Source organism: Perca fluviatilis, chromosome 18, assembly GCF_010015445.1.
Source record: "Perca fluviatilis chromosome 18, GENO_Pfluv_1.0, whole genome shotgun sequence".
NCBI lineage: Eukaryota > Metazoa > Chordata > Actinopteri > Perciformes > Percidae > Perca > Perca fluviatilis.
In genome coordinates, this window is record NC_053129.1 from 25,928,210 (window position 1) to 25,949,831 (window position 21,622).

General features: G+C 38.8%; 2 protein-coding genes across 2 annotated transcripts; both read left to right on the forward strand.

Annotated features, from left to right (window-relative positions):
* Nucleotides 1-1,792: 1,792 nt before the first annotated feature.
* abracl (ABRA C-terminal like) lies at nt 1,793-7,062 on the forward strand. The gene is made up of 3 exons (XM_039782466.1): nt 1,793-1,929; nt 2,960-3,025; nt 3,984-7,062. Exons 2-3 carry the CDS (start codon nt 2,965-2,967, stop codon nt 4,160-4,162), a joined length of 240 nt encoding a protein of 79 aa, XP_039638400.1. The 5' UTR covers nt 1,793-1,929; nt 2,960-2,964; the 3' UTR covers nt 4,163-7,062.
* A 2,029-nt stretch (nt 7,063-9,091) lies between these two features.
* heca (hdc homolog, cell cycle regulator) lies at nt 9,092-21,201 on the forward strand. The gene is made up of 5 exons (XM_039781435.1): nt 9,092-9,547; nt 11,900-12,956; nt 15,566-15,732; nt 19,178-19,332; nt 20,669-21,201. Exons 1-5 carry the CDS (start codon nt 9,400-9,402, stop codon nt 20,831-20,833), a joined length of 1,692 nt encoding a protein of 563 aa, XP_039637369.1. The 5' UTR covers nt 9,092-9,399; the 3' UTR covers nt 20,834-21,201.
* Nucleotides 21,202-21,622: the final 421 nt, after the last annotated feature.

Here is a 21,622-nt window from a genome sequence, read left to right on the forward strand (position 1 = left end):
CACATGGTCCTGTGTTTTATTTTGAATAGTCACATGCAGCACATTTGAACAAATACATTACAATCTGTATACAATATACGTACATAGTCTACTGGACACTGTAGGAGTTAATTTTCTCCAGAAGATGGCAGTAGTACAACATTACGGGTGCAAGCTGCCATTAAACCCTAGAAGGAGAAGAAATGCACCAGGTTTCTGAAAGAAAGAAAGAAAGAAAGAAAGAAAGAAAGAAAGAAAGAAAGAAAGAAAGAAAGAAGGCATTTGATTCAAAACCTCAAAGAACAGTATGATCTAATAAATACATTACAGAAGAACTCTCAAGTAATGTAGTGTCAAGTGCTTTCTCAGTGTCTTAGACACATTTCTATGATTAAGATATTAGTAGCTAGTTAGTATTAATATAATTATTTTTTTTATTTATCATTGCTACTTTTTATTTTTGTATATTGTACGTATAAGATACTTTGATCCACGCTCCATACCAGTTAAAGGCAGTAATGTACCAAATCGTTGTTTGCCAACCGCCAACAAACCTCAAAGAAGAGAAGTGCTAGGGGGTATCGGGACATTTAAACCTAAACCAGATGTAATTGGTATTTTGAAAAAATATTTATGCAGAACAAGGCAAACAGAACTCACAATGGAAAAATGGGCCAATGGGTGCTGTGGAAATCAACAAAGGAAGGAGATTCTCAAAAGGAAGACTACTACTCCAGCTACAGGAAAACAAAAGGATAAACCAAAATCCTCTCTAACTTAAATACTTTGCAAAAAACTAAAACACAACGTGCACAGCACCCCTGGACCTTAGTGTAACTAAACCTGTTGAGTGCAAGAGTGATACCAGTTTTGAAACTCAAACCCTGGCCACTTCCTCACACACACATAGGCCACATGTGTCAAACTCAAGGCCCGCGGGCCAAATCCGGCCCCTATCTGGCCCGTATATCAATTTGGGTTCACAATAAATTTTGGCCCGCCTAGTTGTGCACCAAACCAAAAACACAGGAAAGTGTTTTTTAAACTGCAATTACCTGACATTCAAAGCAAAATTTGGCAGATTTTCCGACTGTGAGGCTCAGAAATCCCCCCAGAAGAAGCAGAGAGAGAGTTTAATATTCAGGCTGAGAAACTGGTTGTTGTTAAAGAAAAATGTAATCATTGTTTTGCTTGATTTGCTAAATTCTATGGCTAAGGAACTCTTTTGATGACTTTTGTAGGGCTTCATATCAACAAAAATCTGACAAAAAGTAAAAAAAAAAAAAAAAAAAAAAAAAAAAAAAAAAAAAAAAAAAAAAAAAAAAAAACTCTTTTTCCTTTGAATAAAAAAAAAAAAAAAAAAAAAAAAAAAAAAAAAAAAAAAAAAAAAAAAAAAAAAAAAAAAAAAAAAAAAAAAAAAAAAAAAAAAAAAAAAAAAAAAAAAAAAAAAAAAAAAAAAAAAAAAAACAACCAAAAAAAAAACAAATAATTTTTTTTTTTTTTTTTTTTTTTTTTGGATTCTCTCTTTCCAGTGTGGCCCTCTGGGAAAATGAGTTTGACACCCCTGGGCTACACCAACGAGACAAGCTAATCAGGTCCAACAGGTGCCTTGGATATACTGTCTATGCTTGGAAATACCAGTCCATATATCTATGCTACCAGTCAGCAGGCTATTTGAGCAGGAGGCGGACTTTACTGGAGCTCGCACCAATCAGCGTCACCATCGCAGGGAACCCCAGGAACTAGCATTGGGAACTAGGCGGGACTTCCTTTAGCCAAAGCCAACCAATCCGCAGCATGGAATGGCACACTCCATACCAGTTAAAGGCGGTAATGCAAAGAAGAAGAGGGACTTTTCCGAGCACACATTGAACGCATCAACATTATCCACCGGAGCAGATTTACCAGAAAGTCGTCCATCGTTGTATTAGAATCAAGAAGAGTTCAAAGGTAAATATGTTCACATTAATGTTACATTTTAAAACTGTTTTTTGTGGTCAACTTTTATGACATCGTTTGGCCATCACATATTCATCCGTTAGGCTACTAGCAGTCTGAAACTCCTCCGTCCTCCCTCACCCGGTACATTCTTCTGCTGCACATTTTAATACTTTCTATTGTACCTGAAGGTGTGTATAAAACCTATCTGCATCGTGAATATTAACCCGCACCGAAAAATTACTTAACATCACTAAAAATGAATGAATTACAATAAGGATCTGCGTTCTATGATGGCTAGCTGGGGGTGCTAATCCACCTATTTCCGCATTGATAGTCCGCCCTGTTCATGTTGTTGCTTGTTCCATTAATCTCAATGGTGCAGTCGAGTTTCTTTTTTAATTACCTAGATTGACTAGGGTAGTGTGTTTTGTGTATATCTGATTTATGAACATTGCATTTGTATTGGTGTTATGGCCATATCAGCCGTGTTCTTGTAAGAAGAGAATCCTAGTTCCAAAATCCGTTCACTCATCTGGCAAAATTGGAATTGCCTTGCTGATAATCAATAATCATGGGGGGGGGAGAGAAATGACTACCCTCTTGTGGAAAATTCGGCAATGCAATTAATCACCAAGTCCACTTAATTTAAATTAAATTATATTTTAATACTTTTAATACTTTTTTTAAATACCTATACACATTATCATCGTTGGTCCAAGATGCCCATATCAATTAGGAAAATGTAATTTATATTGAAATAAACGCTGATGGTGGATTAGGCATACACCGAATTAAGGTATGGACCTTTCTTAAAAAGATCGAACATTTAAGAAGGCTTTTATTTTTTCCTGGAAGTAACCGAACATGACACTGACACCATTTTGAACGGAATTTGGCGTTGTGGTCTCTCCCTGTAAGAGAGTGGCATGTATCATGTACACGGTGTATTTGATGCTTTAAGAAAATAAGCAGCAAGCCAAAACAGTCTATTTGCGTTAATACATTTTTCTCTTGATTTTTGTTTTGTTTTCCCTTCTAGCTACAATGAATGTCACTCATGAAATACAATTGCTGGTGCAGGAGATTAACCGCCTCGGCAGTAAAAGTGAGTCTGTGCTGATTTTTCTGATTGGAGGGTGGTGTGTTTTCATCTCGAAGTACTTTGGCATAGCTGAACGTAGACCTGGGCGATATGGCGACATCAAATATCTCGATATTTTTGACCAAATGCATCAATGTCGATATTGCAGGGTTGACCATTAGTGCTTTCCCAAAATATTAATACAGTGAGTTTTGATAAATATTCACCAATAATGTGGATACAATGACTAAGTGGGTAAAGGCAAATAATAAAAGTTAATCTGGTAAGTTCAGAAAATGACATCCCTTTTAATGTAATGCAGCCTTTAAGACCAGGAAAAGACAACACTTGTGTCATATTACAAAATCCTAAAACTAAAACGATGTATAGCCTCATATATCGATGTCAATATAATATTGATATATTGCCAGCCCTCGATGGACGCTTTGGAAGCTTTGTTCATGCCATGAGTTCTAATGAACAGCAAACATGAGATATTGATAAGTTCTGCCTTCAGTCTTCACTTATTGTATTTAGTCCCACAATAACTCTATGTAATAACTTATCTCATGCTCTGTCTTTGTGGTAGCCAGCCACCTAGTGCTGAAACGATTAGTCGCTTAATCAATTAGTTGATCTACAGTGAAATAAGCAGCAAAACTGTTATTATTGTAAATTAAATATCTTTTGTTACTGGACAATAGGTTAGAACAAAACAAGAAATGTTAAGAGATCACTGTGTGCTCTGCGAAATTGTTATGAGCCTTTTCCAGAGTTTTCTCACTTTTTCTAGTCTAAACGATTAATAAATGAATAAAAAAAAATGATAATTATCTTATGCATGAACACTTTATTATTATTATTATTATTATTATTATTATTATTATTATTATTATTATTATTATTATTTTATTACTTTTAAGATAATAATCCATCCTATGTGGAAATAACTTTATCAATCTGCTCTGCTGTCTTATTTCAGATGCTGATGGTCAAACCAGCGTGAAGTTCGGGGTCTTATTTAATGACGACCAGTGTGCCAACATCTTCGAGGCTTTGGTGGGCACCCTGAAGGCCGCCAAGAAGAAGAAGGTGGTCAATTTCCAGGGCGAGTTGCTTCTGCAAGGTGTCCACGATAACGTTGATATCGTCCTGCTCTAGGAATGAGGCTAAAGTTTGAACCAGATGGCCTTCTAGCGACTCACTGAGTCCTAGTCAAATACTGAGCTTCTGCAGTGTACCAGCTTGTTTTCAGTTCTCTTCCATCATGTGCAAGGCTCAGTATTTGAATTCAAACATAATGACCAAGCAAATAAGAACAAAAAGTACACTTACAGGCTCAGCTGGCATGTCTGGATATGATTTAATTTGATTTCACTGTGCCAAACGGTATCACAAAAAATAATTTGAGAATATTTTAGGTTCTCAGGGGCTGAATTACGGCCACATTCATAGTTTCATATGACAAGGACAAATGGTGTTAATCTCTTTCTCAGGCGCTGCAGTTATATCAAAAACTGGTCTGAAATATAATTTTGATATACACTTTTAAGACTACGAGCGCACAAATCAGGAATGTAATTCTTTGTGTAACTCATTCATTTGGGTATATTTTGTTCATTTCTGGGAGAAATTACAGTATAAGGTAACTATCACAACCAAATGCCTCTCTTGATGGTATCGGTGTCAGGATACAGTAGCACAGAGCAAGACACTGGCTAGATTTAGCAACTTTGACAAAGTTTTTCTTCACATTTTAAATTAGAGCCCTCTGATTTTGACAAATTGTTTGTAATGGGTACTTGTTTTTAAAGCTGCACTAGTCTCTCTTATCAGTCTCAAGTGGCAATGGGAGTTAAGATCTCATTACCTTGAATTCATATAATGTGTTTTCACGTTAAATCTAGTGCAGCTTTAAGACAATGGGTAGTGTATTTCCACCAACCGTGTCAACAAATGGCAGTTCCATTTATTTACATGAGCCATTTCTACTACCTCTTGTGGACTTTGTAAAAAGATGCTGTTAGACCAGTGCTTTTGGATCTATGAGAACAATTCCTTCATAGAAATTACAAAGACGAATGCATTTCAAGAAAGACTTTTGCACCTTTTTGTACTCGTTGCAATCTGCTAGAGTAGTTTTTATTCCATCTTTTTACATGTGGTGTGGTAAATAGTGAATGTTCTCTGCTAAACAAACTCCAAAACCTGCCTTTCATAAGAAACCGTTGATGAGCAAATGGCGAATGTATTTCTTGTGCAATTTTTATTAGTGTATAATAATTACAGGGTGATTGGTGCCAAATGCAAAAAGATGAATTTGTGATGTTTCTCAGGACCAAATCAACACAACCAAAATATGTTTAATTGTCCTGTAGCTTAAATTAGGTGTCTCACCTATGACGCAAGTTGTGCATTTATAGTTTTATTCATTTTATTTTTTATTTACCACGATTTATTCTGTACTGTAGGTCAAATGATACTTGCAGATCAGGCGTGCCTACTTTGGTTTTGCTTGGTTTCCCACAATCAAAACTCATCACTTGTTTTATTGTGTCAAAGGTCCTTTTTGTTTTTTCATTTTGCTGAACAAGCACTTTCAGCTTGTTGCGTGGAGGTCCAAAGTGGTGAAAATTAAAATGAATTAAAATATGACATGAAGTGAATAATAATATGAACAAATACAGACCATATGTAATAAAAAATGAAATAATCCAATTTCCTTTTAAAACTCCAATCAATGAACTCCACAATAACATTGTAGGTAATTTCTTAGGCTTTTTTTTTTTTTTTCTCAAAATGTCCTTTTCATAAAGTCTGTTTTTAACTTCAAAATGACATTTTTCCAAGTGACTATTTTATTTCAAAATCTCATTGTTGATCATAAAGAATTTGGCATGACAGATAGAGCTACGTGATTGGCTGTTCACTCATTCAGAGCAAAGCATCAGCCAATCAAATACCTGGCTCGGCCCTGTTTGTCTTTTCATAAAAACTTTGTGATGAAACGTGGCTTTGATTAGTTAGTAAATTACTTTTTTAAATAAAAACCTTTTGTAAAATAACCTGTAAAACAATCCTATTTTGATTGAATTTAAACTGTACTGGAATATTTAACAATTTAATGGTTCGAATTGTCATTTTCTCTTTATTCATATAGTTCATTCACATAATACATTTCACAATATATCTATTTAATTTTGACCACTTTGGGTCTCCATAGTTTAGATAAGTGGCTGCATGTATTTGGATGCAAGAAGAAATATTTGTCTTGGATAAACACTAGAAGGACCAACAATCTCCAAGTGTTTGGCTGAATCTAACAACTCCTACATGGCAGCTTTTTGTGCTACGCTGCATAATATCAAGCATTAAATATCACAAAGAAGAGAGGCAAGCGATCGCCGGGTGCCTCATCTGCAAGTTTTATAAGACCCTGTTCACATTCACTGCTGTTGTATTAACCTTCCTGAGTTTTTTAGGCTCAGGTGGGGGCTGTTTTGCTTCACTTTGACTTGAATTATGTGATTTTGTTTTTTTCTTTTTTTTTCTTCCTGAAACGTATAGGAGATTGTGCTCTAAACAGCATTAGTGGCATATATCATGGATCCGAAATTTGTCAAAATCAGGAAAACAGAATGAGCTTAATCGTATGCTAATTATGAATGAAGCTGAAATGAAGCCTAGAAAACAAAATGTAACCATCAGAATACGAAACAATAGGCTAAGTAGAGGTCTGAAAAGTTAGAGTGAGGATAAACCATGCTGCTTGCATCACTGTCATCTAGGGTTATCCTGCTGTGTGTTGCACTGGAGTGAGCTGAACATAAATGCAAATTACAGCACAAGTTAACACTTAGCAAGAGGAGAAAGTTATCATCAGAGCGGTCCCAATACCTCAAGCCATTTCTGTGAACTATTGGGATGCCTGCATGATGTGTTCATGTGTGTCATTACTGTCTGTTTTTGTATTGGCAATAACACATTCCTAAAATAACAAAGGTTTCTGTTACTGTGGAATACGCTGCGAGAAATAAAATCTTTACTCTTGAAGCCTTGAACCTGCTTTGCGGTGTGTTTTCTATGACAAATCTAAATCTTGATACACTGTATATATTTTTTTTAAATGTGCAACTGAGACTGGGCACGCTACATTGTTGCATGATTGGAATGTGTTGATTTGTAGTGAGCATGAAAAAGCTGATAGTTTTGTTTTTTGTATGTCCTAATTTTTCATTTATTGTGATTAACATGTTTGGGTTAAAGTTGAATACTATATACTTCTGCTATGAATGGAGTGGAGCTTTTGGTTGACAAAGTAGCTAGTTCTCAGCTGCTTTGGAATCACACTCCATGTATACTGATTTTTAAAGGTCCCATGACATGGTGCTCTTTGGATGCTTTTATTTAGGCCTTAGTGGTCCCCTAATACTGTATCTGAAGTCGCTTTCCCAAAATTCAGCCTTGGTGCAGAATTACAGCCACTAGAGCCAGTCCTACAATGAGCTTTCCTTAGTATGTGCCATTTCGGTTTCTGTATAGCTATTGAGGAGGAGAGAGGGGGTGGTGTGGCCTTGACCAACTGACACTTTGAAAGCCATGATGTCTCTCTCTCACGGGTGGGCCAAATTCTCTGGGCGGGCAAAGCAGAGAAAGGGGAGGTAACCTTGCTCCTTATGACCTCGTAAAGAGCAAGATTCCAGATCGGCCCATCTGAGCTTTCATTTTCTCAAAGGCAGAGCAGGATACCCAGGGCTCGGTTTACACCTATCACCATTTCTAGCAACTAGGGGACCATAGGCAGGCTGGGGGAACGCATATTAATGTTAAAAAAACTCATAAAGTGACATTTTCATGCCATGGGACCTTTAAGGGCCACTATGGTGTGTTTTGGTGCAAGAAGATAGTGGCATCAGCAGGCAAATAAGTTGAAATATTACAGCTTCTTGTGTTGGACTTAAGCCAAATTGGAGAGCACCTGCTGTTTGTTTTGTAAATCGTCTTTAGTCATGTTTTAACCGTCTTAAACAGTAGGCCTACCTGATAATTGTAGGATTTATAAATGGAGTTTGGCTTTCCAATCTTCACAGGGAAAAGATATTGTTTTATATTTTCTTGTCATACCTTTCATTTACTCTGTTGTTGTAATAATCAGTTGAATTTAAATACCATTGATTGTTATACAGGGACTTTGATTTACCTGTTTGAAAGTAATGTTTTACTGCGAAGCTCCAGTTACCCTACAGGGATTATCTTTTACAAACATCAGGCCGATGAAATATGTGCTGTCATAACGGCTAAATAAGACAGTGATGTCTCCCCAAAGGTATGTGATACTTATTACTTCTCATCAACTTCTTATGTCTCAAGGCTGAGGGTACTGCTGCATTCAGGTACTGTGGGAATATCTGGTCCAGCTGCTATACATTTGTTTTGATTTGATGACGTTTTATTAATTTATTATTATTTATTAAGTACTTTTTATATGTGTTAGCAACAGCAACAACAAGTTTTTAGGGATTAGGGACTTTATAAATCTGTATATTTACTCTACTATATTTTAGATATATTGTACTTTTAACTCCACTACATTTATTCTGAAGCTTTAGTTACCAGTTTCCAAACTCAGGTTATTAATGCAAAATAAAATCAGTGAATAACTTATGATGAATTATAGATTAAGCTACCTCGCAAGTAGTTAAAATTAGCCCCACCTTTAGCAGCTGCGACATACAAATTATACACATGAACGTATCAGTTATAATAATCCATTGATAGAATGTCTTTCTAAAAAATGGGCCATTCTGCATACTGAGCACTCTCAGTATATTTTTAGAATGTGCAGTAAAATAAAATTACATGTATACTGTGATGTGTGCAGGTATAAACAGGAACTATATATACCCTTGTGTCAATAAAGGCTCATTTTATTTTCTTCCTTCCATCATTGCTTGTGATGTACAAACAAAATAAAACGATTAAATGTTTGTGTTGTTTAGTTCTAGATGTTTAACACGAGCATTTGATGCTGTAAAATCCGAGCGTTCTCACAGCACCTGAACGCAGCATAAACCGACGGCGAACGCGGGGGGCGGGGTCCCGTGACGTCAGGGGGTGGAAGAAAACAGCAGAGCAGGAATCAAAACAAGAGACGGACACGCCTTCGTTCTTAAAGGTTATAGCAGCTTATTCTTTTTTAACTGCTTCTGTCAGAGCTGCGCTAAACCCTGCCTGTCTTCCACGAGGACACCAAAAACGGCAACACAAAAAGAAAAAAAACTGCAAAAAAAAAAAGCACCACTGCAGAAATGGAGTCCACAGAAATGTCAGACAGTGGTGTTGACAGCAGCCAGCGTTGATAGAGGTCGAAAATAACACTGACATCCGAATCCTGTACAATGCCCAACCAGAAGAACAACAAGGGAAAGAAAAGCAAACGCACTAACAGTAGCGGAGATGAGCAGGAAAATGGAGCCTGTGCGGCCGCAACAGGAGGCGCGGCCGCTGCCTCGGCGGCTGCTGCACCCAGACACGAGCGCTCAAGTGGTAAGAGAGGAAACGGACACAGATGTAGAAGTTTAGTGATGCTCCCCTCCTGCCAGGGGAAAGCTCTGTCTTGTCTGTGCGACTGTGACATACATGCACTGCGACGTTACAAATTGCTCTACCAACCCCCCTCTACTTATTTCCACTCTGGAGAGAACACCGTGCCAAACATCGATTTAAAAATGTATCAATTTAATGAGTTTTTTGGATTGTCGTCACATATAGGCTATGTTGGCCGATCACGACTCGAGGCCTTCTATTAATGGAGTGGATTTTTTGGGGGGTCGTCGTTGTATATGTGAACCAGCAAGTTAGCCTACTCCACTGCACTGAAAATCTTGATTGTGTAACTGGTTTAGCTGATTTTTAAGGGCCACCGTGGTTTGATTTGGTGCGAGCAGATTGTGGGAGCAGCAGGCAAACAAGTTGAAATGTTGTTGAGACAGGTGTTGCTTGGTGTGTTGGATGTTAGCCGATTAGGAGAGCGCTTGTTGGTTTTTCGTAATCAGTCTTAAGTCTCGTTTCAACATGTTTAAGTAGTACCCGACACGCTAGAAATGTTAAAATTGTCTGACTTATGAATGGAATTTTTGCACCTCGAGCTCTTATTGGAAATAAGCATTATCACATGTGAAAATAGTACTCCTTGTTGTCAAATGCTGACTCGGCGAGTCTTAATTACACAATGAACGCATTTGAATTCCATTACATCAACGTTACTGATCGATTGTTGTTACATTTGGTGTGTAGGTTACTATGCAGGCCTCAGCTGCCTTTTCTTCAAGCACACCTTGACCACACAGTAGGCTATCTGGTTGTGGCCTTAATCGAGGGTAATACTAACACCTCACCGCTTGTCTGCGCACTCAAGTTCAACTTCATCCCATACAGACTTAGAATAGATGGAAAAAGTTACCCAGCTTGGCTTCTTGGGCTTTTACATGTGGTAGGCCTATACACGTTTGTTTTAAAATACAATTTTGTTTGTAAAAACAGCATCTCAGACCAGAACAGGTTATTGCACTCTATATATTAATGGTACAATATCATCTGAGTCATTTTATTACATTGCTATAAAAGCTGACTTGTTATACCTGTATTGCTCTAAAAAGGTAAAAATCCAAACAAAAGCGTTCTTGAATATGTCAATTTTCTGTGTTTCTTGTCCTTAATTATAGTAAACCGTATTATATTTGGGTTTTGGACTGTTGGTTGGTTGAACATATCAAGCAATTTGAATACATTATATTGACCAAAAATAAATCGATTAATCAAGAAAATAATCAGCGGACAAATCTGTAGCTGCAGCTCGAAATGTACGTATATTACCTTTTCAGGGCAATAAAATAAGTAAAATCAACTTAGAAAACATCTTTATGGAGCTATTGTTTATTTCTGGGTTTCTGTGTCCAAGCAAGATTCATTTAAAGATTCCTCCAAGCTGAACTCAGCGTAGCACTCTATCAGTTGTATCCACTGAAATGATGAACAGGGGTAAAAATGCATTGGATAGTGTATTTTTCTCCACTGTGGTGACTTTCGAGGGGAGAAAACAAAAGTGCTGACACTGTCTCTACCGGAAAAGGAAGGAGGAAACTCTCCCCCGCACACACACACCCACAGTGTATTATCATGAGCTACTTCTTGTAGAGACTGTGTGCCCACATTTGATTCACTGCCAGACTTGACAGTTGGCAGAGCTTGAATAGAGGCGCTCACAGGCTTGAATGGCCTAGTTGAATTTAATAAATCGATGGCGGTGAGGCAGCAAGGACACTCGTATCTCTCTTTTAACATTTTCACCTCATTCTGTGCTGCAGAAACAATGTAACATATGGTGGAGACACCGCTGTAACCTTACCGTTGTCTCAGACAGAACAAAAACATGTCAAACATTTCATGTTTCTAGCTTCTCAAATGTAAGAATTTCTTTGTCTTATTTCATAGTAAATTTGATTATCTTTGGGGTTTGGACATTTGAAGACATCACCTTGGCCTCTAAGAGACAGTGAGGGACATTTTTATGTATTTTATTTATGATGATCTGTTTAATAGACCAAACAATGAATCGATTTTTCGAGAAAGAATTGGCCAAGTAATCAATATTGAAGATAATCTTTAGTTGCAGCCCTAAATTGAATACCTTTTTGCTTTGGACTAAGAAAATTAGCAATTTAAAGATGCTACTTGTTTTTTTTTTCTCCACAATTTTATGTTATATAAAAGTAATTTACTTATTATTAGAACAATGAGCCTTAAAGTCAGTAAAATTCTTAGGCTTTTTAGCTTTTGTGGGAAATTGTAATGAGAACACAACAAAATAACCCCCTCCCCCTGTCTTTACGCATCTAGAGGTCCAGTGTGCGACCCCACTCGGCTGCAGCTTGGTCCGCCCCATCAACATGGAGAAGGACGACTACCAGCGGGTGCTCTGCAACAGCGAGCTCTGCCCTTACGGCAACTGGATGCATCTGCAGTGTTTCTACGAGTGGGAGAGCTCCATCCTCGTCCAGTTCAACTGCATCGGCCGTGCGCGGTCCTGGAACGAGAAGCAGTGCCGGCAGAACATGTGGACCAAGAAGGGCTACGACCTGGCCTTCAGGTTCTGCTCCTGCCGCTGCGGCCAGGGCCATCTAAAAAAAGACACCGACTGGTATCAGGTGAAACGAGCGCAGGATGACCGCAAGAAGAAGCCATCTGAGAGGAGCACGGGCAGGAATGGGTCCAGTGGAGGGGCTGCGGGGCCCGGGGACGGGCTTTTTGAAGAGCCCAAGAGAAGCAAGCCACCAGGAGCAGGAGGAGGAGGAGGAGGAGGAGGTAAACTACCCCACAGAGCCTCTAGTCAGGAGTTACCTCGGAGACAATCAATGGACCGTCAGAACTCTACAGAGAGAGGAGCAGCAGCAGGAGGATTCCCTGCAGGAGGACCCTTTTCTCTGGGGCCTCCTCAGAAGTCTCCATGTGACTCCCCGGGACAGTCTCCTCCAACTGGCTTCCCTTTCTCCCCCACCGCTGTCCTCGGAGCAGCAGCAGGAGGAGCAGGTTTGCGAGGTTCCCGTCAGCTGGGAGAGTTCCTCAAATCAGCCGTCCACATGGACCCGCAGAGGAAACACCTGCTGGTCGGGGGAGCTCTCGGTCGAGGCGGCGGCTGCTCGATGGGAGCCTCCGGCGGCGGAGCTCACCTCGACCCCGGGTCTGTAATCCCCCTGCCGCTGTCCTTCGCCCTCCCGCTCCACCACCGGCTCACCTCCGGCAGTGTGGGTGACGGCGCCCACTCTCCCCCAGTGCAGTTCCTGAGGAGGCTGGACCTCTCGGAGCTCCTCACCCACGTCCCTCGACATAAGCTCAACACCTACCACGTCCGCATGGAGGACGATGCCCAGGCAGGCCAGGGAGAAGAGCTGCGCAGGTACACTGTAAAAACATGTTTCCCCTCGGCCTGAATATGTGAGTTCATTGAACTTAAAGTTAAATAATTAGTTCAAAGTTGTCTTGTGAGTTTTGAAAATGTAAAACTAGCTGAATTAAGTGTTAAAAACAAGTTTGAGATACTTAATCTATTAAGTCGAATCAACAAATGTTCATTCAACTGACAAAATGTACGGACAGACTTGCTTTCATTTGGCATTTTCTTAGTCCGTTTTGAATTTAGAACTTACAGCTGTGGCTGCTGCTGGAGAGCTGCTTTGGTACCCGAGTTAGTGGTCACCATGTTGAAGTATAACTGGGGTAAAGACTGAAATCGATACTAACCCTCCATGGTTCACGTCGTTTGCATTATTATGAAAAGAAACAACCATGACTTAACTTAACATGTAAGTAAAATAATGACACACAGCAGGTTCTTCACACCACACAACAATGGGTTCTTTAGAGATTTTTAACACTCAAACAATGCTTGCTGGTAAGTCTGCTAATACCATCATCAGGTGTCATTAGAAACTTTAGAAACTTTATCTAATGAGTTGAGTGCATTCATTCAACTCATCATGTCAAGCCAAAAGACTTAATTTGGTTAGAAAATAGAACAAATGCTGATCACAATTTTCCACACGACAAGGTGACATAGTTTTAAATGGCTTGTTTTGTCTAACCAACAGTTCAAAACAACTCATGATAATATGTTCTGAATTTGGTCTTAAAATAAAAACTAGAAAGTTTAAATCAAATGAACTTTAGTTGATTCCAAAACATTGTAAGATGTTTTACAGCGCAGGGCCTCTTCATTTGATTTGGTATGCTTGTTTAAAAAGATGATTCTAATAAGAAATTGATTGTTTCATTGCCTTTGTTAAGTTAACGTGTTATTATAAAACCAGATTTGCCTGCTTCTCAGCCCGTTAATTGTCAAATCATAAATACATACCTCTGACCATGTAACATAAATATTAGTAATTTAACAAATGAAACATTATTCTTGTCGGAAAGCAGACAAACCTCTTTGACACATAAGTTAAGTAAAAAATCAAACATCACAGATAAAAAATGGATACTTAAGTTTTTCTGAATCCTAAATTGCTTAAAATAAAAGGTCAATTAAATCCTTTTTATCTATGTGAAGTTCATATCCGTGCCAGCACTCATATTCATGGTGGCTTTGATGTTGCAAAAGGCCAGCCAGCATAATGGGATGAACTTGGACACTGTTTATGCATAACAGTATTTTCCCTCACTATTTATGTTATAAATATTGTAGAGAATAGGAGAAACGTAGCTGTGATTACTTCACTTGGGGTAGTTTGATCGACTTTTTAAATCAAATCAATACGTAATAAAATAAACCTCAATAATTAGGAGAGTAAATAATGGACTTACATTTGCCTGGTGGACACAAACAGGACTCCAAATGAATGCTAATGTTTCTCCGCATCCGCTGGATGTGTAATAGGCAACAACAGCATTAATTGTAAACCGTCATAAGACACTAAAGCTATCCACTGAAAAGCAGGTGTTTTTTTTTTTTTCTTCCTAATGGTCATGTTGGAATGATTTGTCTCACTAGACATAAAAACTATAAATACAAAGATACATTTTCAGGCATAGGCTAGCCTGGAAATTCAGACCCAAATCCGAAAGATTAAGGGTCTGGCATTGAGTAATGAAAATGGCCCAACTCGAGCATGCATTTGAAAATCTCACTGCACGCAAATGGATAACACTACGACTAATCACAACAATACACGGGGTGACGTATCCAGAGCCCCATACGAGCTGCTAACTGGTAGATTAAACTGTCGTCATCTGTTTAGCTTCGCCTCTGGCCCGCCTATATCAGATACACCGATGTGATTGGTGCAGCTCGGCTACAAGTTAATGAGCATACTTACTCAATGCCAGAGTGACTCGCTGAGCGAATTCAAACTGTGTTCTCGTGAGAACTCTGGATTTCCGGGGTAGGCATAGGCTACATTTAGACTGTGAATTGACATTTATTGGCATTAGTGAGCTGTGGTCCATCATGTTAGAGGCACACAAGTTATTAGTCTAAGTTTTATAATGTTACTAGTATCAGCCTAGAAAATTACTCCCAGGTTAATTCTATAGATTTAGTACAACTTCACTTGTTTATAAAGTCAACTCTGATAAAACCAAAGCATGTCACATAAATCTTGCCAGAACCTTTCAGTGTAGAGGGCGGTGTAATAAGATAAGATAAAATAAGATTAGATAAGATTTTATTGTCCCGCAGGTACATTTTTCTTGGACAAACAAACAATATCTGCTGTTTAATAAAATTCAACATAGTGTATACACACATACATGAAGTACACACAGACTGTTGCATCACTCTGCATGTTGCATGCAGAGCCTGCCACTTGCCAACAAAATTGCACACTGCTGTTGTGCAACACATCATAATAGTCGTCATAATATGTGCAGTAAGGTTAAGCTGCCTTATCAACATAAAATCCTGGTAAAAGAAAAGTAAAAATGTGCATGTGTGTGTTTAAGATTAAAGCAGCATTTCAGGGGTTAGGCCGGCTTGCTAAAGTTGTTTTTGTCCATGTTGTCCTGTAGGTTTATCCTGTCAGCCCTCAGTGCGAGCCAGAGAAACGTGGTCAACTGTGCGCTGTGCCACAGAGCGCTGCCTGTGTTTGAACAGTTTCCTTTGGTGGACGGGACCCTGTTTCTCAGCCCTTCACGCCACGACGAGATTGAGTATGACGTCCCATGCCACCTTCAAGGTCAGACTTTGTTTCAAAATCATAATAATATACATATACCAAGTGTATGGAGTTGACGTAGCTCAGAATATTGCAAATAATTTCAACATTTGATTCACAAATTAAAAAAAAATATTTGAAAAAAACACATGAAAAATAAGAGTTCAAACCTCTTGCTTAAAGGTGCTCTAAGCGATGTCACACGTTTTTTAGGCTGCAACATTTTTTGTCACATACAGCAAACATCTCCTCAGTCCTCACTATCCGTGAGCTGCCTGTCCCTTGAACACACTGTAAAAAAAACACGGTCTCTGTAGACAGCCCAGGCTCCACATACGCTAACAAAAACAAACTGGCCAACCTGCACCACCAAACATAACAAACAGTCTTCCAGCATTCCAGCCAATTTTTCAACCTGGACACTATTTTCCTATGTTTTTGTGTCTAAGTGACTGATGGGAACAACGATCTTTAAAATAGGTCCTGTATTAAGCAAGATTGCTGGAGTTGGCTGCTGCGAAACAAGCTACAATGTAAGTAAATAGGGCAATTGTCCAGCATGTATTTACCTTCACAAAAGTGCCTGTTTTGCCACTGATTAATATTCTAAGTGTGTGACAACATTATGGAAAGGATTTCTAAGGAGATCGACCTTACTGTTAAAGAGTAAGATCCTTTATTTAAACATAAAAACATCTGCGAAATCGCGTTAGCTAAACCCACCAGACTCCATGTAAATAAACAGTTTAGCATCGTAAAATACACTTCATTCAAAGTCGACAGAAACAAAATAAAACTACGAAAAGCCGTTTTGGGTCGTCTTTCCACTTTTCCAACCATCACAATTCTAGTTTTGGTTGAAATAAACACATAGTTTACCGATTTACATGTGAAAATACGTTGGCTCTATACACGCTAAAAGCATTGCTTTTTTAAATGGAGTCTGGTGGGTTTAGCGCTGGCGACTTCAGAGCTGTTTCTGGTTAAACAAAAAAGGTCTCAAAGAGGGTTTAAAGGTCTATCGATGAAGGGATAATTTCCATAATGTTGTCAGACACTTAGAATGTCAATCAGTCAATGGTGAAGGTAAATACAAGCTGGACAATTGCCTTCTTAACTTAACCTGTTTTGCCGCTGCCGACAGCAGCATTCTTGCTTAATACTGGACCAGTGTAAAAGATCGTTGTTCCCATTAGTCACTTAAACACAAAAACATAAGAAATAGGGTCCAGGTTGAAAAAAAACGGTAGTTAACCTTTAAGTTACACATTTTCCTTTGTACAAAAAAAGCAAGAGCTTGGAATAACCTTATTAAACAAAGAAATGTCTGTTTGAAGATATTATTACATTAATACATTAATCTTCACTTACAAGTTAAGATTTTTTTTCATTAGACATGTTAGCACTGTGGCTCTATGGATGATAACAGGATAAAAGTTCAGTTGGTCCACCACTTTGATCGAGACTGAAATATCTCAACAACTATTTGATGAATTGACATGAAATTATGTTGGAGGATGAATCCTACTGACTTTGGTGATCCTCTGACTTTTCCTCTAGCACCACCATGAGGTTGACATTTTAGTTTTTTTAATGCAATTTCTCCACTTTCAATGGCGTAACTTTGGGTTCAACATTGGAAGGGGGGGGTTGAGATCACCACTTTTGAACAAAATTGAAATTTTGAGCATCAAACTCTTCATTGCCTGCATCCTGGTGAACGTTTCTGCAACAAGTTGTGCCTTTTCAGCATCAATGTATGGTGCAAATGTCCTTATTTATGTAAAGAAAATTATAATAGGTTTTGGGGGGCAGTGGGGTGCATTGGCCAGTTTTAATTATTGGGGGTTGTAATGCCCTCAAGCCAAAATTAGGTGCAGACATTCATACTCTGCTTTTAGAGCTAATCAGCAGATGTTAGCATGCTAACAGGCTAAAGAAAATGAACGTGGTAAACATTATACCTGCCAAACATCAGCATGTAAGCTTTGTTATTGGAAGCATGTTCGCACGCTGATGTTAGCATTAAGACTGAAGCACCACTGTGCCTAAGTACAGCCTCACAGGAAACTTAAAACAACAAAAACAAGTACCATCTGTGAATTATAGAAAACACGTTAATACTATTCACACTTTGTTTATTTTTTTAATGCAGGTACAGTGTTTAATCTGAAAACCAACAGAAACCTATCACGAAGCAAGTATTAAGTTATCAAGCTCTGGATCTGCAGGACATCAGGATTGCTTCAAATCAGGGAAAAAAAACCATATTTAGTGTTTACATGAATTGCAACCATTAATATGTTATTCTGCTCAATTATATATATATATATATATTCACTTTCTATTTAAAAAGTCCAACCTTTCCTTTCTATAAAGACAGGTTATGACTGGTTAATCCATCAATAAGCCTGATCCAAACTGTGTATACAGACATAAAAGGTTTTCTGCTGGCTTCTGCACAGTCCAACATGAATGTGAATTAGAACCATGGCCGCATGGACCCTCTTTGATGTGCTGGCCCACAAGCTTTGATGTGTATGGTGCTTGATACGCATCAGCATGAAAGGATTATTTATTCTGTTTTGCATGCTTTTGTGTGGCAGGCAGAATATAAATGTTGGTGAAAGAGAAACAGTTGAATCATGCTGTACAGTTAAAAAGCGAGGTTTAGTGGTCGGTTCGCTCAGTTGGTAGAGCGGGCGCACATGTGCAGAGGTTTATTCCTCGACGCAGAAGGTCCAGGATTCGAATCTGACCTGTGACGGTTTTCCTGCATGTCTTCCCCCCTCTCTCTCCCCTTTCATATCTCAGCTTTCCTGTCCAATAAAGGCAGAAATGCCCCAAAAAATTAAATAAAAAAGCAAGGTTTGATTAAAATCAGTTTTGTCAGTTTGTTTATCGAACGGTAGTTAAGAGGCTTTTTTTGTCTTAAGAGGGTAAAGCAAGTGTACAGGGACTTATTTTGCAACACAAGTACACAGAAAACACACCAACAACAGAATGCCTTCATGTTTATAGTGTGATTTGGATGGTAAACTGCATTGTTTTTGCTCCATAGCTTCAGTTTAATAAGGTTTAAAGGTCTGCTTGGATAGCATGGATTTAAAAATAACACGCCTAATAAAATGATTTGTGACTATTTTCCCATGTATTTTTTTTTTTTTGTGGCAATCACACAGAAGTTGTACAGTGCTGGGAAAGTTTTACTTTGGTTCATGCCAGGCTGTCCTTTTAAGAAATGAAATGAAATGACTATGACTGGTAATCAGTCATAGTCAACTTTTATGTGTGGACAGGCTTGCTTTACTATCCAGTAGCTCAATCCCCCAGGCTGCTCTGGTCTGACAGCATGATAATGAGCCAAGGATGCATTCAGAAGTTTCCCTGGCTGATTAACAAACAAGCTGACTGAGTTGTTCTTTAGTGAATGTAATACCTAACTATATTTCTTTATTTCCAACAGGCAGGTTAATGCACCTCTACGCCATATGTGTGGACTGTCTAGAAGGCGTCCACAAGATTGTCTGCATCAAGTGCAAGTCACGCTGGGATGGGAGCTGGCACCAACTGGGCACCATGTACACCTACGATATACTGGCTGCTTCACCGTGCTGCCAGGTAGGAACAGATCTTTCTGACTACCATGACATATATATTCCTCTAAATCAGCAGTGAAATCAAACGGTGGTGCCTTCCAATGTTCTTGTTATTCTGTTACTCACCACAGTTAGATCGGCACTAATCAGTTTTATGTTAACAATGGGTCAAATTACTATGTATGTGTGAGAGGTGTCAAACCAACAACCCAAACTTTGCAGTTCATCGTAGCTCCATGGAACATTTTAGTGTGCATTTAGCAGCTAAAGAGACAGATATTTCCCCTCAAGAGTTGTTAGAGGCCAAAAAGAGAGCCAGAAGAGAGTGAATATTGGAATTATGCTGCATTCCATTTACCACTCAAGTCAGAGGTTGAAACTGGGATTGACGTCACACCATAGTTGACTGCCTTCCAGTTAAAAGTCAGAAAAATAGGGGTAGGGAGCCTCTAGCCAGGTTAGCCGTTGTTAGCATTACCAGTTGATAGCAATGCATTTTGCGTGTGCAAAAACTGTAGCAACATGTCCACAGATAGATGATGGACAGTACTGTGTGTACGACTGATTTAACGAGACACATGTGAGACAAAAGTGCCAACAGACAGTATATCCACACAGCTTTCACTACTGTTGATGCTCGGAGCAGCCATGTTGGATTGTGATGTTGGGGTGGGTGAGGTTCTCCCGACTTTCCAAGTCGGAAATCGGACTTCAAGGGTTATTCCAATTGACATTTTCGACTTTTCAGTCTAACTGCAACGTATCATTACATATATCAGGAAACATGATTCCAAATAAAAGCTAATGGTGCTCCGTATGCTGAATGTATAAATAACCAGCTTTTTGCGAACAAGTTCGCCATATGAACTCAAAACCTCATAAATTGTAGATGCTACTGAAACAGAAGACAGTCAGAAACATTCTCTGTCTTGCTTTAAGTTTTAACTTCTTTGGCTTGAGCCAACGAATATAAAGTTGGTAAATGCTACAGGCTACGTTTGAACTTAAGAACAGCTGGTGCAACCCGGGTCCAGGGTCATTGCTGTTTTACCAGTGTAGTGTTAATGAACACTGTGAGATGCAGTTGAAAGTGAGTGGGCCTTTTGAGTTGACCATCTTCTGAATTTCCATGCTCGAATCTTGCGCAGCTTTAATTCAGAATCAGAAAGCAGTTTATTGCCACAGTAGTGGAACTACTACACGGAATTTGCCGTGGTGATTGGGCACATACATACAAACAAACATATTAAACATTAATAAGCATAAACAATAAATGCTGAAACAAAGACAAATGTGTACAAAATAGTTGTTATTCAACGTCCTGTGAACTGACCTGCGTCCTTCCTGTGTGTCTGCAGGCTCGTCTCAACTGTAAGCACTGCGGGAAGCCGGTGGTGGACGTCCGAGTCGGGATGCAGTATTTCTCTGAGTACAGCAACGTCCAGCAATGCCCTCACTGCGGCAACCTGGACTATCACTTTGTTAAACCTTTCTCCTCCTACAAAGTACTCGAAGCTTATTGACAAATGCTGTTCATGCAGGCTAGCTAAGCTGCTATTGTTCTCAATTGTTTTCTAACACAATCTAGGAAAGATTTTATTTTTTTGTGCCATGAGGTAATTTTGTTTTCTCTCTTTTGGTTTCTTTTGTAAGTATAGGAAAAAGTATGATTCTAGTTAAAAAAAAAATAAAAAAAAAATATATAAGTTCCAAGACAGTATATCTCTGCTGTTAGAGAAAGGTGTAGATAAAGTGTGGAACTGACACATCAGTCAAGCAAACACATTTATCTGTGACAAGTGAATGTATCTGTATGCCAAAATTTGCTTTTATTTTAATTTTCTACCAAAAACATAAAGATGAGTCTTGAATAAAGCAGAGAAAGATATGAGTTGGTGTTGGTTTGATATCTTCATCCCATCAAAAACCTTCCTCCCCGCAATTTTGACATATTGTGAAAAATCCTCATCAGGTTTATATTATTGAAGTGCTCACACAGATCGGCAACTTTTATTACTTGATCATCATCATCCTCATCATCCTTTAGCTGGTCTTAAATGGTCACAAGTAGGTGGACAAAAAAAATCCACATCTCCTGTGCGGTCAACCTGTTCATAGTATACTGCTAGGGTCATTAGTCAAAGAAATGCCAATAAACCAGAGCATGTTTTTTTTCTCCCATCCCAGAATGCTGTGTGGACTAGCCAGACCCTCCTCTGCAGCGCTGTGGAGGAAGGTCTGGCAATGCGAGACTACAGGCGGGACAAATTTAAGCAAAAAGCTGAATGATTAGAGAAACCTAACAAATGCAG